We start from the raw sequence: 24032 nt of genomic DNA on the forward strand, positions 1-24032 counted from the left end.
ATACATTTAAACATTAAATTCTAATATAAAGAATATGTATAAGAGCTTAATAGAAGCATAGGCTTTGTGACATGAGAAAACAAAAATGTATTCTAATGAGGAAGACGACAAGTTGAGAAATGATTACATATTAGGCATCGAAGAGAGAACTGAGCTAAGTACCTCAGGGTGGGAGTGGAATCAAAGGAGGCTTTTTTTGTTTAGGGTAGAGAAGCCATGTTGCTAGACTGAAGGGAAGAGATCAGTGGAGAATAAGATTGGGAATGATGTGAGAGAAAGAGAGGGAGGAGAATTGTTGGTGTGTGGTCCTGGATAGGGAATAAGATTTGACTTAACCCTGTGAGTATTTATTTAGCACTGCTCATGTTCCAGGCACTGTGCTAGATGCTAGAAATACAAGGTGAATATCCAGTACTGAAGGGGGTCCGTATTTTAGTAGGTAAGCAGTCATGGTACCGTGTGTTAATTATGACTAGAAGTATTTGTGAGGTACAAAGGTAACAGAAGTGCATGATGACGGTGCATTAGTGAAGACTTTTCAGAGAAGACGTTTGAGTTGAAGGTTTGAAAGATGACTTGGAATTTGCTAGGCAAATGACATGGGGAACATGTACAAAAACATGGTAGAATGAGAGCATGGTTTTAAGTAGTCAGTATTGGAGTAGCATCAGAAGAAGGAACAAAAAGGATGGGGAGGGAGTGGCTCGAGATTAAGCTATGCAATTAGGTTGGCAAATTACTTGTATTTTAGAGAAATAGCTTTCATTGTAATGAAAAAGGATTGTAGGAAGCAGGTTGGAGGTAAAGAGACAAATGACACAATCATAATAATAGAAGTATGAGCTACTATTTTTTAAGTATTTACCATATGCTAGACACTGAGTATTTTGTTGTGCTTACCACAACCACTGAAGGTAAGTAGTAGTACCTGTAATTTACAAATGGAAGATGTGACAACTGATAAATAACAATGGGGATTCAAATATAGTTGTATTTTATTCCAAAATCAATATATGACACTGCTCTGTGGCTTCTGAGAAAGAAGTCCTGAAGTAAGCCAGTTAAAAAGATGCATAAATGAATTTGAGGAATATTGAAGTAAAATCACTTGGATGCAGCAGTAGACTTGGGTTCAAATCTTAGATCTTCCACCCTCACCTGTTAGTGCCTGATCTTGGGGAAGTTACTTAATCTCCATGAACCTCTTACAAAGGTACCTCTACTATAAAGTGGGAATATTAATATGTATTTTAACAAGATTGTGGGGATTACTTGAGATACTATGCATGAAATGTATTTTCTTTTTTAATAGTGTAGGAATATAATCAGCATATTGATGGTTCACAACTATTATCTTGTTTGATCCTTACATTAGATCATTTAACCCCAGAATGTTTATTGTCTGCTGTGCAGCAAAAATATGTCTTACTGGTGATCAAGTCTTTAGGTCTGACTTTTAGGGTGACAAGAATAATAAATAGTATCTTCCTATGATACTGTGATTTATAAAAAAAAAATATATGTTTGGCCTTTGTCCTTCTGGCACAGAGCCCCTAAAAATCCCTTGGAATTTTCTAAGAGAAAGTGAAAAATTGTCTTTTGTTATGGTAATGTTGACTTTTGGAGCCACCTAAGGATGGATGGAGGCTGGTTTCCAGGAAAACCAAATCTTATGATTAGAGGGTTGGAACTTTCAGTCCCACCCTCTGATTTCCAGGGAGGGGAGAGGGGCTTGAATCAGTCACCAATAATAAAGCTTTCATAACCCAAAAGGAGGATGGCGTTTGGATAACTTCCAGGTTGATGAGCACATGGAGATTCAGGGGGAACGGAAGCTCAGCACCTTTGCCCACACCTTGCTCTATGCATCTCTTCCATCTGCTGTTTTGAGTTATATCCGTTTATAATAAACCGGTAATCTAGTAACTAAATGTTTCTCTGAGTTCTGAGATGCTCTAGCAAATTAATTGGACCAAAGGAGGAGGTTGTGGGAGCATCTGATATATATAGCCAGTCTGTCAGAAGCTCAAGTAATAGCCTAGACTTGTGATTGGCATCCAGAGTTGGAGGGGCTCGTTGGAACCTCCAGTCTATAGCTAGTGTGTCAGAATCTGGGCTGGTGACTGGCATCAGACGTGGAGGGAGGGGGCAGGCTTACAGTACTGAACCCATAACCTGTGGAATCTGATGCTGTCTCTGTAGATAGTGTCAGAATTGAGTTGAATTGTAGGACATGGAGTTGGTGTCTGAGAATTGCTTGTTGGATGTGTGGGGGAACCCCCCGTAACCCACATTGTAATTGGGTCCCTGAATCACCCTATCACTTCCCTAGAGAAGTTCACAGTCAAGTGGGCAGGGTGGACTTGAAAATACGTTCTACGTTAAAATAAACGAGGTAGACTGGGAACACAGGAGACTTGTAATTCAGACAAGAAAGGCTTAGAGTATAACGTTAAGGATAACAAACATTGTTTGTTCTGAAAGCGAGGGAAGGATTTACTAGGCAGAAAAGGAATCCTTTTTTCTTGGTTAGAACCAAAATAGGCAGGTCCTATTTCGTTCAGTTTCTCTGTAAGCTTAACACTCAACCTGAGATTTTGCAAATAAAGTGTAAGAGATGAACCAGAAAACATTTGTGCCAGTTCCTAGAGCAAATTTTATCTTGGTCATGCTTTCTAAGCTTTTTTAGTATTGAGGCAGTTCCCTAGTGGGAGGGTCCCTATTACCCTATATACTACACAAGTTTTGAATTTTTGTCAGTCCAGGGTGTGTGAAATGATATTTTGTTGTGGTTTTAATTTGAATTTCCTTCATTACTAAAAGATTGAGCATATTTTCATGTTTACTGGCCATTTATATTTCCTTTTCTGGGATAGTTGCTGTGCCATTTGTACATTTCTATTAGATTCTTTTTTCTAACATAATCTGTATTTTTTTGTTTTGTTTTTTCTCATGAATTCTATATTCTGGAAGCTAACTTTTGTATAACTTGTAAATATCTTTTCCAAATTTATGGATTATCTTTTCACATCTTAAGGTGTCTTGATGAACAGGATAAAATAATGGAATTAATCTTTTTCCTTTATGATTTGTGCTTTTTGTATCTTTAATAAACCCTTCCCTACTCCAGTGACAAAGGTATTTTCCTAAAATTTTCTTCTAAAAGTTTTAAGATTTGTCTTTTCTATTTAAGTCCTTATCTCCTGAAAATTGAATTTTGTGTATAACATGTCATCTAGGGATTTATTTTTAATTTTTTTTCACATGGATAATTAGTTGTTTTAACCCATTTATTGAGAAGTGTATTCTTCCCCACTAATCTGCATTACCAGCTCTATCTCAGGTTTTTATATATGCATGGGTCTGTTTCTGACTCTTGATTCTGATAAATTGGTCCAGTACCGCAGTGTCTTATTACTATAATTTTACAGTACATCTTGATATATTATGAGTCAAATTCTCCCACCTGATAGTTCCACTTCAGGATGGTCTTAGCTATTGTGGGCTTTGCTCTTTCATTTTGCAGAAGGCAGAATTTCGAAAACGGCCTCCCAAAGATGTCCTGCCCCATTCCCCAGAACTATGAAAATGAGATCCCACTTTTTTTGCTCAGTATATCTTTTTCTTTCCTTTTTTTTTTCAGTGTATCTTTTTCTACCCTTTTACCCTTCACCTCTAAATCCCTGTGATTTAGACTTGACTAACCAGTTCCCCTCCTTAATTCCACTTTCTCTTGCTAGTTTGCAAGTTGTACTTTTATTTTGTTCTTTCAAGGTGTGGTGTGGAGATTTTCACATATATATTTAACTTAAGAAAGTCTAAAATTAAATTTTTTTTAATGTTTATTTATTTTGAGAGAGAGCTAGAGAATGAGCAGGGGAGGGACAGAGAGAGGGGGACAGACTCTCAAGCAGGCTCCACACCATCAGCATGAAGCTTGATTGGGGGCTTGAACCCATGGATCATGAGATCATAACCTAAGCTGAAATCAAGAGTTGGGCGCTTAACTGACTGAGCCATCCAGGTACCCCAACAAAGTTTAAAATTAATATATTTATGTCTTCTTTCTGAGCAAGGTAAGGACCACAAAATGCTTTTTTGTAATGCTTTTATTTATTTTTGAGAGAGAGAGAGAGAGAGAGATCCTGTGTGGGCACCTGCGAGTGTGGGGGAGGGACAGAGAGAGGGAGAAACAGAATCTGAAGCAGGCTCCAAGGCTCCAAGCTGTAAGCACTGAGCCCGACGCAGGCTCAAACTCATGAACCATGAGATCATGTCCTGAACCAAAGTTGGACACTTAACCAACTGAGCCACTGAGGCACCCCAAGGACCGTAAAATGCTTCAACTCTAGTTACAAGTCCACCCCCACCATTAAAATGTTATTATTGCCTAGAATTTTAGACATTAATTACTGTTAGCTTCTGTAACAATTCATATTTATTTATGTTTACCCTCTGTGTTTATCATTTTCTGTGCTCACGCTTTTTACAATTGCATCTTCTTTTGAGATAATTTTCTTTCTTTTTGAAATACATCTTTGGGAGATTTTAAAAATTAAATTTTTTTTTTAATGTTTATTTTTTGAGAGGAAGAGAGAGAGAGAGAGAGAGCAAGTGCATGCATGAGCTGGGGAGGGGCAGAGAGAGAAAGAGACAGAGGATTCGGAACAGGCTCTGCGCTGACAGCAGAGAGCTTGATGCGGGGCCCAAACCCACAAACTATGAGATCATGACCTGAGCTGAACTCAGATGCTTAACCAATTAAGCCACTCAGGTGCCCCAGAGATTTTAGTTTTTAAGCAATCTCTACACTCAGTGTGGGGCTTGAACTCACAACCCTGAAGTTGAGAGTCAGTGCTCCACCAACTGAGCCAGACAGGCATCCCCTAAGAAAATTTCTTTTAACTAGGCTCAATGCACCAGTGTAGGGCTTGAACTCACAACCCTGAGATGGAGTCACATGCTCTACCCATTCAGCTAACCAACCAGGCCCCCTGGGAGGTATTTTTCTTTTTTTTTTTAAAGTAAGAGCCTGTTGGCTTTTTATCTGAAAATGCCTTTATTTTGCACCCTAACATTTTATTCTGGGTATGGAATTCTGCATTGGCAATTATTTTCTCATAATATTTTGAAAATCTCATTCGGGGCACCTGGGTGGCCCAGTTGGTTAAGCATCCGACTTTGGCTCAGGTCATGATCTCACGGTCCGTGAGTTTGAGCCCTGTGTCAGGCTCTGTGCTGACAGCTCAGAGCCTGGAGCCTGTTTCAGATTCTGTGTCTCCCTCTCTCTCTGACCCTCCCCCATTCATGCTGTCTCTCCCTGTCTCAAAAAAATAAATAAACAGGGGCGCCTGGGTGGCGCAGTCAGTTGGGCGTCCGACTTCAGCCAGGTCACGATCTCGCGGTCCGTGAGTTCGAGCCCCGCGTCAGGCTCTGGGCTGATGGCTCGGAGCCTGGAGCCTGTTTCCGATTCTGTGTCTCCCTCTCTCTCTGCCCCTCCCCCGTTCATGCTCTGTCTCTCTCTGTCCCAAAAATAAATAAAAAAAAATTGAAAAAAAAAATTTATAAAAAAAAAAAAATAAACAAACATTAAAAAAAAATTAAAATCTCATTCATTGTCTTTTAGTTTCTATTGCTATGTTCAGATATCAGCTGTCATTTCAGTTGTTATTATCTTTGTAGGTAATTTGTCTTTTCTGTCACTGAAATTTCAGTATGGTGTATCTAAGTGTGAATATTAAAAACTTTATCCTCAGGATTTTCTGGGATTTCTGACTCTAATGAATGGTAACCTTCTGTTTCTTCTCATTCCATTTTCTCCTTGTAAAACTCTAGTTAGATATATTAGATCTTTGGTTATTTATTTATTTAAATGTTTATTTATTTGAGAGAGAGAATGAGAATGAGCAGGGGATGGGCAGAGAGAGAGGGAGACACAATCTGAAGCAGGCTCCAGCCTCTGAGCTGTCGGCACAGAGCCTGACATGGGGCTTGAACTCAGACCTTGAGATCATGACCTGGATCAAAGTTGTATGCTTAACCAACTGAGTCACCCAGCCACCCCTGATCTTTGGTCTTTTATTAATTCACCACATATGTGTAGGGCACTTGTGCCAAAGCAGGTAAGATAGCAGAAAATAAAACAGACAACAATCTCTTTGTCTCATCGAGTTAATATTTTCAGTTCTCTCTTCAAATATTGCATCTCCCTCATTTCTGTTTTCCCTGTGCAACTCTTTTTTCATAATGTTTATTTTTTAAATGTTTATTGATTTATTTTGACAGAGAACACGAGCAGGGGAGGGGCAGAGAGAGAGGGAGAGAGAATCCCAAGCAGGCTCTGTGCTGACAGCCCCCGACGCAGGACTTGATCCCATGAACTGTGAGATCATGACCTGAGCCAAAATCAAGAGTTTGGATGCTTAACTGACTGAGTGACCCAGGCGCCCCACTTGTGCAACTCTTATTAGATATGTTGGAGTCCTTCATCCTATCCTCCATGTCTCATAATCTCCTATATTTTTCATATCATGATTTCACCCTATTGCTTTTTTAATAATCAACAGATCTGTCTTCCTGTTCATTACTTTCCTTTTTAATTGTGTTTAATCTATTTTAACTATCCACTGAGTTTTATAATTTTAATAATTGTTTTATTTCCTAAAGTTCTACTTGTTTCCTTTTCTTTTTAATTAATTAATTAATTAATTAATTTTTTACATTTATTTATTTTTGAGAGACAAGCAGAGCACAAGTAGGGGAGGGGCAGAGAGAGAATGAGACACAGAATCCGAAGCAGGTTCCTGGCTCTGAGCTGTCAGCACAGAGCCTGAACCAGGGCTGAAACTCACAAACCATGAGATCATGACCTGAGTCAGACCCTTAACTGACTGAGCCACCCAGGTGGCCCTATTTGTTTCCTTTTCAAATCATCTTCGTCATTTCTGATTATCTCTCATTCCTTCAGCATATTCTAGTGTCTTCTTTTATATCTTTAAACATAGTAGCCATACTTATTTTATATTCCCTATCAGAAAATTCTAGTATCTGCAGTCTTATTTCCTGGTTTGTTGTTTTTGTAGAGTCTAGCTCATGGTATTTTGTTTCTTTGTGAGTTTAGTGATTTTTTAAAAAATTGTGAGCTCATGTTACCTCGAACTTTTATCTGTGAGAATTCTTTGAGGCCCGGGTTCACTATATATTTTTCCACAGAGGATTTATGTTGCCTCTTGCTAGGCACTTTGCGCACTATTAACAAATGTTAAACCAAATTCTCCATCTTAAGGTTTCTTTGGCTCTATACTTGGTGTGAATTCAGGCCTCACACTGGGTGAATGCAGGATAATGTTATTTTCAGGAGACTTTTTTCTTGTACTATAGGAGCCAAGGCAGAGGTAAATACTATCTTCACCATCTCCCACAAAGCATTTTTTTTTAATATCCTTGTAGATGGTTCTCTGACATTGAAGGTTTTACCTGTTCAAGTACTAGGCTTTGCCTCCTTAATTCATTGCTTAGAGCTTCTCAGTAGCCAGGCTATAGGCCATAAAAGATCATTGGATAGCCTCAGGACAAATGTTTACTTGTCTGTATCTTATACTTTTTTTGTTGTTTCCGCCCCCTGAGGAATTCTCTTGTTTTGATGTTAATTCAGCCATACCCCACCCTGTATTGGAAGTGTTTTCCTTATCTTCTAAGTCTGCCTGGTTGCTGGAAACTGGTCTCATCTGCATTTTTAAAAGCTCCACAAGCTGCTCTGATCTTTATAAAATGTTGATACAGATGATGGTTAAAGCCACAGGGTTGGGAGTATTTATACCGCAAGAAAAAAACACATTTAACCACTGATCTCCTTCACAGAGAAGGGGAATGATTAAAGGAGGTTGAGAAGAAACCATGAGGGAGGATTAGAGTCTGGAAGCCAGGAAATCAGAGAATTATAAGAAGTAAAGACTGGCCGTCAGTGTCAAGTTCTAGACATGTCAAGTAGGGTGAAAATTAAAAATAGACAAAAGATCTCTAGGAGGCCAATGTGAGCCTTCTTATTGTCAGACTATAATAAATTGAGGGCTAAATGGTAGTTACCATTTAGTGGACATAATGGATTTTAGGAAGTTTGTGAATGGAAGGAGGGAGCTAGAATGGGGTAAGGAGGTCAGAGGAAAAGCCCAGTTAAAAGTTGTTATGTAAAATATATAGTTTATGTTACCTTTGCTTTCAGCCCATAACTGGCACATGGGATGGTCATCTCCTTTTCTTCCTTCAGCACTATTTTATTCCTGATCATTATTTAGTTTGTAATCCTAATTATAATTTTCCTTTAGTCTTCTGATTTTGACAGATATATTATTTTCTTTGAACTTTTCTTGTTGAGGTAAAGTTGAAAAAACTAAGGGTATAGAGTAGAATAATTTAAGAAATCACACTATTTCAGTATTACTGGCATATATAATCAGATGCTTAATGGGAATTGAATAGAGGACATCAGGCATATATAATACTTTTCTATCTTTGTGACTTACATACATTATTTATTCTAACATTTCTCTCCTAAACTCTGACCTTACTCAGTTACTCCCCTTATCTGAAAAACAGGACTCTTGGGGCACCGGGGTGGCTCAGTCGGTTAAGCATCTGACTCTTCAGCTCAGGTCATTATCTCATGGTTTTGTGAGTTCAAGCCCTGCCTCAGGCTCTGTGCTGGCAATGAGGAGCCTGCTTGGGATTCTCTCTCTCTCTCTCTCTCTCTCTCTCTCTCTCTCTCTCTGTCTCTCCCCCCCTCTCCCTCTCCCTCTCTCTCCCCCTCCCCCTCCCCTCCCCCTCCCCCCTCTCCCTCTCCCTCCCCCTCCCCCTCCCTCCCTCCCTCAATTCCCCCCCTCCCTCTCTCTCTCTGCCCCTCCTCTACTCATGCTGTCTCTGTCTCTCTCAAAAATAAATAAATAAATAAAAACACCAGGACTCCTGCTTATTTTAAACTTTGCTTTAATTAATTAATTAAATTTTTTTAATGTTTATTTATTTTTGAGACAGGGAGAGACAGAGCATGAACGGGGGAGGGTCAGAGAGAGAGGGAGACAGAATCTGAAACAGGCTCCAGGCTCTGAGCTGTCAGCACAGAGCCCGACGCGGGGCTCGAACTCAAGGACCACGAGATCATGACCTGAGCCGAAGTCGGATGCTTAACCGACTGAGCCACCCAGGCGCCCCAATTAATTAAATTTTTAAGTAGGCTCCACTCTCAGAGTGGAGCCCAGTGTGGTGTTTGAACTCACAACCCTGAGATCAAGACCTGAGCTGAGATCAAGAGTTGGACACTTAACTGACTGAGCCACCCAGGTGCCCCTAAACTTCACTCTTAAATAGGCCCATAAGAAAGTCAGCATAATAAAATTACTTTTGGATTACTGTATAGGAAAAGTATTGTTATTGTACAGTAGTAGAATATTTGTAGGCTCTTTCTTAGGTGGTTGTATGTTTCTGTCATTTTTTAGATGAGAAGAATAAAATGCTAAGCACTAAGAAAAATTGTGATTTTGAGTTATTAACCCCATCATAAAGAATATAACATTTTTAGCACTCATGTGTGAAGAACTTTTATGTCATAGGAGGCTGGGAGAATTAAAGAATTAAGTATGACATCTGTGATTCTGCTAAGATTTTTTTCTCTCAATTAGAATACTTTTTTTGTTATCATAATTTCTTTTTAACATGCTTATTCTCGTTTGCATTTCATTTATCTTCTTTTAAGATTGTAATTAGGAAGCACTCAAGTAAGGAAGTTCAGGTTAGCTTGCTTAGTATTAGTCCATTGTTTCTCCTTTGGAAATGCATATATTGTATAGCCAAACTACTTATGTGTATTGTAATTTAAATTTTTCTAGAATGTGTACTTACATGTTTACATTATACTCCTTACTTGAGTGCTGCTTATGTAGTTAGTTTTTACAGACCTAGAAATAATGAGCAAAGATTTTTTTAAAAAAGATTTTATTTTTATGTAATCTCTGTACCCAGCGTGGGGCTTGAATTTACCTTGAAATCAAGTGTTGCATGCTCTACTGACTGAGCCAGCCAGGCACCCCAAAATATTGAATAAATCTTGCCTTGTTACTTTTAAACAAGCTTTGGGGAGGAAACAAATTCTTTTTATTTATTTATTTTTGTTTAAAGTTTATGTTTTAGTACTCTGCACCCATTGTGGGACTAGAACTTATGATCCTGAGATCAAGTGTTGCATGCGTCACTGACTGAACCAGCCAGGAGCCTGGGGAGGAAACAAATTCTGATGTTAATGTGTTTCTTATTTCTTGTAGAGATTCACAGTTCCTCTGTACTTGGTCCAACTGTTACTGATGTTTTTTGAGCAAATAGCAACACTTGAACGAAGGAAAGTTATTTTATTCTAATACCCCTTTTCCCCTAAGTTGTATTGGTTATTTAGGAGGAATAGGCCATTGAGAATCTTTTTTTTTTCTTTTTTTTCCCCAACATATCAATCATTGTTAAAGTATGAGCGTGCTCTATTTAACTGGTTAGCTTCTCTCAACTTCCCCATTGCTATATATAATGTTTCTTGTTACTCACCAAGAACATATCAAAAGAGGATTTTGTTCTGGAAAATTTTAGCCAAATTCTTTTCTCTTAGAATGTTTAAAATTTAAATGTAAAGGCAGTTAGAATGTATTGTTATCAAAGAAACTACTTTTAAAATTATAACATAATTCTGAATAGTTCAATAATTTATAAAATGAACATTTAAGTGGTGTTTAAGCCCATTTCCCTGAGAACAAGACAAAACTGAAACTCTGTGGATACGTATTAGTGTGTTTTCTTTATGTAATTCTGATTCTCCTGTAAATGAATTTGTAGAATTAATCACTGTGGAAGGAATCCTTTTTGTCCTTCCCAGGTGAAGCTCCCATAGGTACAGTTGGGTTGTCCTTCTGGGTTGCTTTAAGGGCACTTTAGCAGTTTTAAAAACTTAAGTACTAATTTCATAGCCAGTGTCAGCTGGATTTATTGAAGTAGGTCAGACTCTGGATAGAAACTTGTTTCTGAACCCTAAAGAGAGTCATTATCCATTCTTCTATTTGTTAGAGAATGGTAATAAATTCTTCCACATTGACCACAAGTCTAGAGCAATTTCAGAAAATCTAGATAGTTGGATTTTTTCAGGTATAGAAAATTACCTAAGATCCTCTCTGACTTTTATTATCCCCATGGAGCTAAACAAAAAATAAAGGCAAATAAACAAAAAATAGAAATCAGTTCCAACCCCCCCCTCCCCCAAAAGAAGCCATAGACCATGGTTGTATTCTTTAAAATAGAAACAAACAGGGGCACTTGGGTGGCTCAGTCGGTTAAGCATCTGACTTCAGCTCAGGTCATGATCTCACGGTTTGTGGGTTCTAGCCCTGCATCGGGCTCTGTGCTGACGGCTTGGAGCCTGGAGCCTGCTTTGGATTCTGTGTCTTCCTTGATCTCTGTCCCTCCCCTCCTTATTCTCTTTCTCTCTCTCTCCTAAAAATAAATAAATATTAAAAAAGAAATGAAACACATGCATTTCTAACCTGTAAAATAGACATACAAAAATTGCAATTCATTGGGGAAATATTTTTCCTTTTTAAAAAAAAATTACAGGTCAATTTAATTAAGTTTTTTTTTAAGTTTATTTAGGTTGAAAGAGTGAGCGCAAGTGGGGGAGGGGCAGAGAGAGAATCCCAAGCAGGCTGCATTTCTTCAGCGTGGAGCCTAACCCAGGGCTTGAACTTATGAACCATGAGATGATGACCTGAACCAAAATCAAAAGTCTGACACTTAGTCACCCAGGTGTCCTGATTAAATACATTTTTAATGAAAGTATGCACTATATGCTTAGCAGTATGTTTCCTTTGAACTCTGGAAAATCACATTCTCTTGTGTTCATAGAAACGAAAATTCTTACTTGGGTAGCAGTTAGGAAATTGTATAGTCATGTGACAAAATATGTGATACTGAAAATACATTATAAGGAGTCAATAATCAGTGAACAATGTGTGTGTGTGTGTGTTTTTAATTTATTTAGAGAGAGAGAGTGAGTACAGGAGGGGCAGAGAGAGGGAGAGAGACAATCCCAAGCAGGCTCTGTGCTGTCCTCCACGTGGGGCTTGAATTTACAAACCGTGAGATCATGACTTGAGTCGAAACCAAGAGTCAGACGCTTAATATGCTGAGCCACCCAGGTGCTTCAGTGAACAATGTGTTTTTAATTTATAAGGGAAGGTTTCATGAAGGATTCGGAATTTGAGATGGTTCTTGGAAGTTGGATATGAGTTGTTGTAAGGGATATATAAATAGGGAGTAAGTAGCATGAACAGAGGCTTGGAATTTCAAAGTGTCAGACAATAACTTAAAAATGTTTTGGGCAAGAACCAATAGATGGGCACTGTGTTAAAATAGTTGGCATAATTACTTGGTTTGCCATCACAGATGGCACAGTTGCACATCTGGTTAAGTGGAAAATTGGACTCAAAATTTCAAATCTCTTCAACTTGAAGTCCTTGCTATATCACACAGGTTGTCTCAGCATCTATGCTTCAACATCATTTATTGAGAATCTAGTAGGTGCCATTACATCTGAGAATACAAAAATGAACAAGATATGGTACTTTTTTTTGAGAGAGAGACAGGAGTGTGTGTGTGTGTGTGTGTGTGTGTGTGTGTGTGTGTACATATGTCTGTGTACTGTGGGTAATTCCTTGTGACAGTCACTCTTTATATATGCTTTGGAGATGTTAATCTGCTTTTCCCATGATTATCTCAACAGTGGGGTTATCTCCTTGGGTGGAGATGCTAGCCATTTAAGAATATTGGTATAGTATAGCCATTAAATGCACAAAACCCTATTTAACATAATTTCCAAAGCTGGAGAAAATATGCTTTGGATTTGAGTGAATTTTAGTACATCATTCTCCAGTGTGAAATTAATTATTCCCGGTGGATTAATGAGTATATTTGATTGTATGTGATTTTCAATTGCAGATTTAAAAACCTATGACTCTAGGTGTCTGGGTTTCTGACAATTTTTTAGTCACCTGCTAGTTAAATAGTGGATGTTCACAATTTTCGAATGGAATTACCTTTATGTCATTTAACATGACTTAAGGTTAATAACCCACTCACACATGTTGCCAACAATATAAAACTGGATTATGGAGCCAGTTTGCCTGGGTTGAAATCCAGACCCTGCTACTTAATGCCTGGGTGACCATTGCCTCTCTTGTCACCTGTAAAGTAGGGATACTAATAATACTTCATTGTTGTATCTGGCACATATTAAGTGCTATCAATTGTTAAAGATCTATTATTCCGTATTTGCTATTTTGAAATAAAAAAAGCCGAAACTGATAGTTTTTATGTCACTTATTTGACAGCAAATCCTGACCTAACTAATGTCTTTTTCTTTTTTTAAAATTTGTTTTAATGTTTATTCATTTCTGAGAGACAGAGAAAGAGTGTGAGTGGGGGAGGGGCAGAAAGAGGGAGACACAGAATCTGAAGCAGCTCCAGGCTCTGAGCTGTCAGCACAGACCCCGGATGAGGGACTGGAACTCATGAATGATGAGATCATGACCTGAGCGGAAGTCAGACGCTTAACCCTCTGAGCCACCCAGGTGCCTCTACTAATGTCTTTATAACATATAGTATGTTTTGGTTCTGTACTGAACCTTGTTATTTGTATTTAGTTTGCAAAAGCCCTTTGTAAAGTATAGATACTCATTTTTATTGTTTTATGATACTTAGTGGACAGTCTTTCTGGTGAAGTAAAAATAAACTTGGATATTTTAAAATTAGTATTATTAACTAATTAATGTTAATAATATCTTGTATTTATTGAATGTTTACTGTGTGCCACATCCTTTACTGGGTATTTTATATCATTATCTTACATATTCTAGTAGTTCTCCAGGTAGTTCTTGTTTTTAATGGGTTGAGGTTTAGGGAGGTTAAGTAACTTGTCCAAGATCACTCAGTCACTCTGTGTGCTAACAGTGATAGGATTCAGACCTCATCTCTGCTGTTTTTGGTAATGTCTGTGATTCTTTTCTTTAACCTACACTGCCTCTATAATTTAGAAAATTTTCAGTGTGACTGGGTGGCTCAGTCAGGTGTCCAACTCTTGATCTCAGCTCAGGTCATGATCTCACGGTTCGTGAGTCCAAGCCCCGCATCGGGCTCTGTGCTGACAGCATGGAGCCTGCTTAGGATACCCACTCTCTCTCTATTTCTCTGTTCCTCCTCGACTTATGCTCTCACTCTCTCTCTCAAAATAAATAAATAAGTTAAAAAAATTTTTTTTAATTTTTCATGAGGAAATAAAATCATTGGTATATTAAAGTATATTGTTGTCTGGCTGTTTTTACCTTTCATATTAGGTGCTGGAAAACCCCCTATGTTTGGTGATTATGAAGCTCAGAGACACTGGCAAGAAATTACTTTTAATTTACCCATCAAACAATGGTATGGATAATTTTAACTTGATTTTATTGTTTATCATAGTTAATACAGATTATTTGAAGATACGTAGGAAAATGTATATAAAAGGAATATATATTCAAGGAAAATATGCTATTCCTCTTCAGCATACTCATTTTCCTGTATACTGATACCACTTATTACCTTGTATATTATAGGCTCATATTTAAAGTTTCATACTCCTGGAAGTTACCCATGTACTCAGTTAGCAGCTAAAATATGATGAGAACTTTGAGGAAAGAACACTGTATGCTTTAGAAGCTTCTCTGGTTTAGAACCATCTCTGGATGGTTCTAAACTAAAGAACCATCCTGGGCTAACGATATTTTTTCTGGTGGTTTCACAAACTTTGTTAGGAATGAATGAGATATGAAAGAGCTACTGCTTAGCGGTGAGGAGTGTAGGTGCTCAAATTAGACTGCCTGAGTTCAGATCCTTGTTCTATTGTCTACTAGCTGTAGCTGTGTGACCTTTGGCAAAATTACTTAACATTTCTGCCACGGTTTTTTCACTTGTAGAGTGGAAATGATAGAATACATATTTCACTGGGTTATTGTGAGTATTGAATAAAACAATACATGTAAAACACTTAGACTAGTGTTTGCAACAAGATGAGCTCTCAGGAAACGTTAGCTGTGGTTATATCTTTACTGAAATTTGTGCCTGTGTCATCTTTATCAAATATATTCCAATAACAATTGATAACATTGCTTATTGATTTATTGGATGCCTAATAGATTATTTTATTAGACTGGCTGTACAAACTGTTTACATTGTTCTGTTGATTGCTTTGATCACTGCTTTTTTTTTCCCCTTATATACTGATAAATTTATTCGAGTCTTTAGAATCCAAATGAACCATTTCATGTGATTTTATGTGAGGAAAGTATATGATACCTTTTTTTCCAGAGCTAAAATACATTTATTATTATTATTATTTTTTTTTTCAATGTTTTTTATTTATTTTTGGGACAGAGAGAGACAGAGCATGAACGGGGGAGGGGCAGAGAGAGAGGGAGACACAGAATCGGAAACAGGCTCCAGGCTCCGAGCCATCAGCCCAGGGCCTGACGCGGGGCTCGAACTCACGGACCGCGAGACCGTGACCTGGCTGAAGTCGGACGCTTAACCGACTGCGCCACCCAGGCGCCCCTATTATTATTTTTAAATTAAAGTGTAATTGACATACAAAACCTGTTCCAGGTGTACATCATAGTGATTTGATATTTTTATACCTTACTCAGTGATCCCCATGATAAGTCTAATCACTTTCACCATACAAATTTATTACAATATTATTGACTATGTTCCCTGTGCTGTACATTACATCCCCATGACTTATTTTATAACTAGTTTGTACCTTTTAATCCCCTTCACCTATTTTGTCTACCTTCCAACCCCTTCCCACTCTGATAACCAACAGTTTCCTGTCCATATGACTCTGTTTCTGTTTTATTTGCTCATTTGTTTTCTAGATTGCATACATAAGTGAAATCATACAGTATTTGTCTTTCTCTGACTTTTTTCACTTAACAATACTTTCTAGGTCCATCCATGTTGTTGCAAATGGCAAGATTTTGTTCTTTTTTGTGGCTGAGTAATATTCCACTGCATATATTCAGTTGATCCTTGAACAACACAGGTTTGAACAAACTACAGAGGTCTACTTATATGTGGATTAAAAAAAATTTTTTTTAATGTTTATTTTTGAGAGAGAGAGCATGAGCAGGGAGGGACAGAGAGAGAGGGAGACACAGAATCTGAAGCAGGCTCCAGGCTCTGAGCTGTCAGCCCAGAGCCTGACGCAGGGCTCGAACTCACGGACCGTGAGATCGTGACATGAGCTGAAGTCGGATGCTTAACTGACTAAGCCACCCAGGTGCCCCAGGGATTTTTAAAATAAGTATAGTACAGTGCTATAAATATATTTTCTCTTCCTTATGATTTTAATAGCATTTCTTGCTAGCTTACTTATTGTAAGAATACAGTATGTAATACATGTAATATACAAGATAAATGTTAATCAACTGTTATGTTATTGGTAAGGCTTTCAGTCAGCAGGCTATTGGTAGTTGAGTTTAGGAAATCAGAAGTTATACATGGATTTTCACTATGTTGGGGGTTTGGGGCAACTAACTTCTGCATTATTCAAGACTTATTTGTATATAACATTTTCTTTATCCATTGATCTAGCAATGGATACTTAGGTTATCTTGGCTATTGTAAATTATGCTATAATGAACATAGGGGTACATGTATCTTTTCAAATTGGTGTTTTCATTTTCTTTGGATAAATACCCAGAGGTGGAATTGCTAGATCATATGCTAGTACTATTTCTGATTTTTGAGGAACGTTTGTACTGTTTTCCATAGTGGTTGGACCAAGTTACATTCCCAGCAGTTCACGAGTTCCCTTTTCTCTACATCCTCTCCAACACTTGTTTCTTGTCTTTGTGATCTTAGCCAACCAATCTGACTGGTGTGAGGAGATGATACCTTATTGTGGTTTGGATTTGTATTTTTCTGATTATTAGTGATGTTGATTATCTTTTCATGTGACTGTTGGCTGTCTTTATGTCTTTGGAAAAATGGCTATTCAAGAATGTGCTCTGCCCATTTTTTAATTGGGTTGTTTGTTTTTTTTATTAAGTTTTGTAAGTTCTTTATGTATTTTGGACATTAACTACTTAGTGGATGTGTGATTTGCAAATACAGTAGGTTGCCTTTTTTTTTTTTAATTTTATTTTTAAGTAATCTTGCTATACCCAACATGGGGCCCAAACTCCCAACCCCAAGATAAAGAGTTGCACACCCTACCAATTGAGCCAGCCAGGTGCCTGCCTTTTTGTTTTGTTATTTTCCTTTACTGGAAAAGAACTGCTTTTTAGTTTGATGTAATCCCATTTTTTTTTTTTTTTTTTTAGCTTTTGTTGTCCTTGCCTTAAGATACTGTTCCAAAAATATAGTGCTCAGACTGATGTCAAAGAACTTATGCTTATGTTTTCTTCTAGTAGTTTTATAGTTTTAGTTCTTTTTTTTTTAAATTTTTTTTTAACGTTTATTTATTTTTGAGACAGAGACAGAGCATGAACGGGGGAGGGTCAGAGAGAGGGAGACACAGAATCTGAAAGTCTCCAGGCCCTGAGCTGTCAGCACAGAGCCCGACGTGGGGCTTGAACTCAGGGACGGCGAGATCATGACCTGAGCTGAAGTCGGCTGCTTAACCGACTGAGCCACCCAGGCGCCCCAGTATAGTTTTAGTTCTTATATTCAAGTCTTTAATCCATTCTAAAGTTATCTTTGTGTATGGTATAAGATAGTGGTCCAGTTTCATTCTTTTGCATGTAGCTGTCCAGTTTTCCCAACACCATTTATTGAAGAGACTGTTATTTCCCCATTGTATATTCTTGGCTCTTTTGTCATAGATTAATTGACTATATATTCATAGGTTTATTTTTGGGTTCTCTTCTGTTCCATTGATCTCTGTGTCTGTTTCATGCCAGTACCATACTGTTTTTTTTTTTTATAAGAATAACATTTTACTGGAAATATATTTTTATTTAAATAGATTTTTATTTTACTTCATATACCCTTATATGAATTTGCTTAGCAATTGAATTCAGCACTAATTCTTTTTTTTTTTTTAATGTTTATTTTTGAGAGAGAGACAGAGACAGAGAGACAGAGCGCGAGCATGGGAGGGGCAGAAAGAGACAGACATAGAATCCGAGGCAGGCTCCAGGCTCTGAGCTGTCAGCACAGAGCCTGATTCTTTTTTTTTTTTCTTAAGGTTTATTTATTTTGACAGAGAAAGAGAGAGAACGACTGGAGGAGGGGCAGAGAGGGGGAGAGACAGAATCCCAAGCAGGCTCTGCAATATCAGTGCAGAGCCAATGTGGGGCTCTAACTCATGAACTGTGAGATCATGACCTGAGCTGAGATCAAGAGTTGGATGCTTGACTGACTGAACCAGCCAGGGGCCTTCATACTGTTTTGATTACTGTAGCTTTGATAGTTTGAAATCAGGGAGTGTGATACTTCCAGCCTTGTTCTTTCTCAAGATTGTTTTTGCTATTTGGGGTCTTTGGTGGTTGCATAAATGTTTTTGTATTCTTTGTTTTTGGTCACTGCTTATATATGATTCATTTAAGAGAGAGTTTCATACATGAACGTCATATTGAACTTCCTATTAATAGGTTGGCTCTACCCTAGTCAAAGAGCATTTAAAATTGAGATGAGCTAAATATTTGACACTATGCATTGTACTATTTTGAGCATCTTCCATACATTTATACAGTGATTTTTTAAAAAAAGTTTATTTATTTTGAGAGAGAAAGAGTGAGAGAGAGAAAGCAGGGGAGGGGCAGAGAGAGAGAGAGAGAGAGAGAGAGAGAGAGAGAGAGAGAATCCCAACAGTCTCTGCACTGTCAGCGTGGAGCCCGACGTGGAGCTCCAACTACTGAACTAGTGGGACCATGACCTGAGCCAAAACCAAGAGCCAGCTGCTAAACCAACTGAGCCATCCAGGCGCCCCTCCTCATATAGTGACTTAACCAATGAGTATCACTCTTCCAATTATTAATACATTTTTAATGTGTTTTTCTCTTGCTTGATTGATAGAATAAGGTAATGTTTGTTGAAGGAAACCAGCCCATTGCTTTTGAGTTTTGTAATTCTTTTTTATTCCTTTGTAAAAATTACACAGATAAGACAATTGTATTTTTGGCTGTTCTCTTGTTAAGTACTTCTTAACAGATTTTGATATAAAAGTAATTGTGATATTTCGTATTGAAAGATTAAGGTGATAAATTGTAGCTTTTGGCTTTAATGGTAGGTGGCGAAAACATTGATTCCAGGAGTGAGAATATAATTTTTTTTTTTGAGAATATAATCTTAATTCAGTATGGAGAGTGGATTATTCTGATCTCAGTTTTCAGTTTTCTGCACCAGTTGTCTCCTACTTTAACCCAGATAATCAGAAGTTGACTGTATGTATACATTTTCATTCTTTTTTCTTTGTTAAAAACCAGACAGTGTATACCTCAGATATAATTATATGATCCAGTTTTAACCATGATCTGTGAGCCTTAAATATTATGAAATGGCTAATCTCGGTAGTAAATTTTAATAGTTTTGAAATCTTTATTAAGGAGTGGGTACCATGAGAATCCTGAATCGTAGACTTAGAAACAGAGACATATGGTATAAAGAAACATGATTTATCATTAGTTGATTATGCAATACTTCATGATGTTCATAAGAAATTTAAGAAATATGATTTAGTATAATAAATGTCAGAAATTTTCTCTTTATGAGTGGATAGACTAGAACACCAAAAATGTACACCTGGAAATTCTAAGAGAAACTGATCTGTTTCAGATTCATGTTTAAATGGTGTGATTTCTTATTTTTTTTTACTTCAGTTTTCCAATAGTGAAGTCTTTCTCTTTTTACCTAGAGAGTTAGCTATAGGTAACTATAGCTAACTTGTCAAAACTCTTTCAAGTGAAATAGTTATTTAAAATATATCAGGAGGGGTGCCTGAGTGGTTCAGTGAGTTGTGTCCAACTTTTGATCTTAGCTTAGGTCTTGATCTTAGGGTTGTGAGTTCAAGCTCTGCATTGGGCTCCACTGTGGGTGTGGAGCCTACTTAAAAAAAGAAAAAGATATCAGGATTGGTCATGTTAACTTTAGAAGTGTTAGTTTTAATAACTAAATAATTTTAAATTAAAAGAAAACTTTTTATTATTCATTGTGTATTACTGTAATAAAATAGAACTAAATTTATAATAAGCTTTATAATGCACATTCCTTATATGTGGGATCAAGAGCACTTTTGGCATCAAGTAATAGAAAACCTGAGTAATAGTAGCTTAAGCAGTAATCTTTTTATAATTTTTTTTCTGATACTTATTTTTGAGATAGAGTGAGAGACAGAGTACAAGTAGGGGAGGGACAGAGAGAGATGGAGACACAGAGTAAGAAGCAGGCTCCAGGCTCTGAGCTGTCAGAACAGAGTGCTCGAATTCACAAACCGTTAGATCCTGACCTGAGTTGAAGTCGGACACTTAACCGACTAAGCCACTCAGGTGCCTCGATAAAATAATTATATTAGCTCAAGAAGTAGGTCATTGTAATGCTAGTAAAGTGGCTCAGCAATAGCAATCAGGGACTCAGGCTTTCCCCATTCTTCCTCTCTGCTGTTCTTTCTTCTTGGAATGTTAGCTTTTCATCCTGAGTCTGTCCACTCCATAGTCTGTAGATGACTGCTCAGGCTACAAGTGTTGTAACTTTATACAGCTATGCTCAAGGCAGGAATAATAGGAATGCCTTCTTATTACCTCTCTTTTTGTCATGGAGCAAAATCTTTCCCAACTTTAAAGCAATCATTAATAAAAGATGCTTGACTCAGTGCAGGTATGGTTTATACCTGGGGCTAATGGAAGAGTCCACTTACCCTGAGCTTGTTTTCTAAACAAAATCACAGTTTTATAAATCAAGAGAATTGGTGGGTATGGCTGTTTATTTCAGCATTGTTTATAGTAATGAGAAATCTGACACACTCTAAATTTTCTCTTCTAGGGGGATGATTAAATAAACTATATTTTCTCTGTTCACATGTTTTTTTCTGGATAGATTGTTAGAAGTGGAATCTCTGAAGTAGACAGTTTTAATGGATACCAACACAAGAATATCTTCTTTCTACACACATTTATCAACACTTAATAACCCCAGACTTTTAAAATTTCCATTTCCTTGAGTACTTGTGACATTGAACATTTTTTATTTGCTGATCAATGTATTTCTTCTAAAAATTGCATATTTATATCTTTTTTTCATGTTTTTGGTGGATTGCAGGTCTTTTTTGTAATAATTTGTATGAATTTATTTATATTATTTTTAATTATTTATATTTTAAATTTATTTATTTATTTTGAGAGTGAGAGACCCTGTGAGCAGGGGAGGGGCAGAGAGAGGGGGAGAGAGAGAATCCTAAGCAGCCTCCATGCTGACAGTGCAGAGCCCAACATGGGGCTCGATCTTACCAATTGTGAGATCGTGATCTGAGCCGACCAAGAGTTGAGCCACCCAGGCACCTCTGTTTATTTACTTTTAAATATTTATTTATTTTGACAGAGAGAGAGAGAGTGCAAGTGGGGGAGGGTACAGAGAAGGAGAGAGAGAGTCCCAAACAGGCTGCATGCTGTCAACACAGAGCCCAATGTTGGGCTCAATCTCACAAACCATGAGATCATGTACTGAGCCAAAACCAAGAGTTGGATGCTTAACCAATTGAGCCACCCAGGTGCCCTTAATTTGTATGGTTTTAAAATAAAGTTACAGGGGCGTCTGGGTGGCTTAGTTGGTTAAGCATCCAACTTTGGCTCAGGTCATTATTTCATGGTTCATGAGTTCGAGCTCCACATCAGGTTCTGTGCTGACAGCTCAGAGCCTGGAGCCTGCTTCGGATTCTGTGTCTCCCTCTCTCTCTGCTCCTCCCCTGATTGCACTCTCTCTCTCTCTTTTTCTCAAGAATAAATAAATGTTAAAAATAAATTAAAAATAAAATAAAATAAAGTTACAGTAGTCCCCTACTATCCATGGGGCATAAGTTCCAATACCCGCAGTGTATGCCTGAAACTATGGATAGCACCAAACCCTATAGGCTGTTTTTTCCTATACATGCATACCAACAATAAAGTTTAATTCATAAATTAGTACAGTAAGAGATTGATAATGATAACAATAATAAAATATAACAACTATAACCATGTACTGTAATAAAAGTTATGGGAATTTGTTTCTCTCAAAATATCTTATTGGACTGTACTCACCTTTCTTCTTGTGATGATGTAAGATAATAAAATGCCTACATCCTGAGATGAAGTGCAGTGAATGACATAGGCATTGTGCTGTAGCATTAAGCTACTGTTGACCTTCTGAGGATACGTCAGGAGGACAGCCTGCTTCAGTTAACCACTGGTCGCTGCAATCTCAGAAAGTGAAACTGTGGGTAAGGGAGGACTACTGTATATTAATTTTCTATTCTATGTTAACAAATGACCACAAATGGTAATTACTTAAAGACACATTTTTTTTTCAATTTTTTAAAATCTTTATTTCTTTTTGAGAGAGAGAGAGACAGAGTGAGAGCAGGGGAGGAACAGAGAGAGAGGGAGACTCAGAACCCGAAGCAGGCTCAAGGCTCTGAGCTGTCAGCACAGAGCCCGACGCGGGGCTTGAACCCACGAACCATGAGATCATGACCTGAGCTGAGGTCGGTTGCTTAACTGACTGAGCCACCCAGGCGCCCCTTAAAGACACATTTTTTATCACACAGCTTTTTTTTTTAGGTCAGAAGTCTGGGCATGGCTTATCTTGATATTCTGCTCAGGGCCTCTAGGAGGCTGCATGCAATCCAGTTGTCATCTGGGGCTCTAGTCTTACCGGAGTTTGAACTGGGGGAGGAACCATTTCCAAGGTACCTCAGGTTGTTGGCAGAATTAATTTCCTTGCGTCTGCAAGACTGAGGACTTCAGTTTCTTGTTGGATGCTACCCTCAGCTCCTAGAGTCTACTTGCAGTTTCTTGCCATGTGGCTTCTCCAGTATGGTCACTTATTAAAACACGACAGCTTCCCTCTTCAAAGTCCGTGAAAGGGAGTCTTTCTGGCACACTTACTAGCAAGACAGAATCTTACATATATACAAAACATAAGCACAAGAGTGATATCTATGACCTTTGTCATATTCTCTTGGTTACAAGCAAGTCACAGGTCTTGCACACTTAAGGGGATTGTATACATTCAGGGGCATGAACAATAGGAGATGGGATTTATGGGGATGACCTTAAAGTCTGTCTGCTATAACAGTATTCTACGTTTTAATCATTTTTCTTAATGTGTATGTGTGTATAAAATAAACATCATCCTGTTTTTCTTGCCTTTAAACTTTTCTTAAGGTGTCTTGTCATATAAAAATTTTACATTTTGATGTGGAGAAATTCTTTGAACTATTGTTGAAACTCTTCTGTGAATTTGAAACTATTTCACTTCAAAATATGTTTTTTGGGGGGACCTGGGTGGTTTAGTGGTTAAATGTCCAACTCGTGATTTTGGCTCAGGTCACGATCTCACGGTTTGTGAGATTGAGGCCCACGTCAGTGCAGAGCCTGCTTGATATTCTCTCTCCCTCTCTCTCTCTCCCTCCCCAGTTCGAGTGCCCACATGCCCACTCTCTCTCAAAAATAAGTAAACTTAAAAAATATATATGTATTTTTTTAAAAAGTAAAAATACCCATGACTCTGGGTTGTGTATTAGAAAAAAACTGTATCATGGGGTGCCTGGGTGGCTCAGTCAGTTAAGCGTCGGACCTTGGCTCAGGTCATGATCTCATGGCTCCTGAGGTTGAGCCCCACGTTGGGCTCTGTGCTGACAGCTCAGAGCCTGAAGCCTGCTTCAGATCTGTCTTGGTCTCTCTCTGCCCCTCCCCTGCTCATGTTCTCTCTCTCTCTCTCTC

At 37.9% G+C, this 24032-nt stretch overlaps 1 protein-coding gene across 5 annotated transcripts in view; it reads left to right on the forward strand.

Annotated features, from left to right (window-relative positions):
• Positions 1-24032, forward strand: part of ALG6 (ALG6 alpha-1,3-glucosyltransferase) — a 65971-nt gene that overhangs the window by 5464 nt on the left and 36475 nt on the right. For 3 of the 5 annotated variants that reach the window (XM_086717180.1, XM_086717178.1, XM_086717179.1), the window contains one exon: positions 14415-14499. In XM_086717180.1, coding sequence (XP_086573306.1) covers positions 14415-14499 — 85 coding nt within the window. Of the gene's footprint in view, positions 1-6285; positions 6383-9075; positions 13653-14414; positions 14500-24032 lie in introns of those variants that run through there. The other 2 variants (XM_086717181.1, XM_086717182.1) reach the window with 2 other exon arrangements.

Source organism: Puma concolor, chromosome C1, assembly GCF_028749965.1.
Source record: "Puma concolor isolate L17-30 chromosome C1, mPumCon1.1.hap2, whole genome shotgun sequence".
In the NCBI taxonomy this organism is placed as follows: Eukaryota; Metazoa; Chordata; class Mammalia; order Carnivora; family Felidae; genus Puma; species Puma concolor.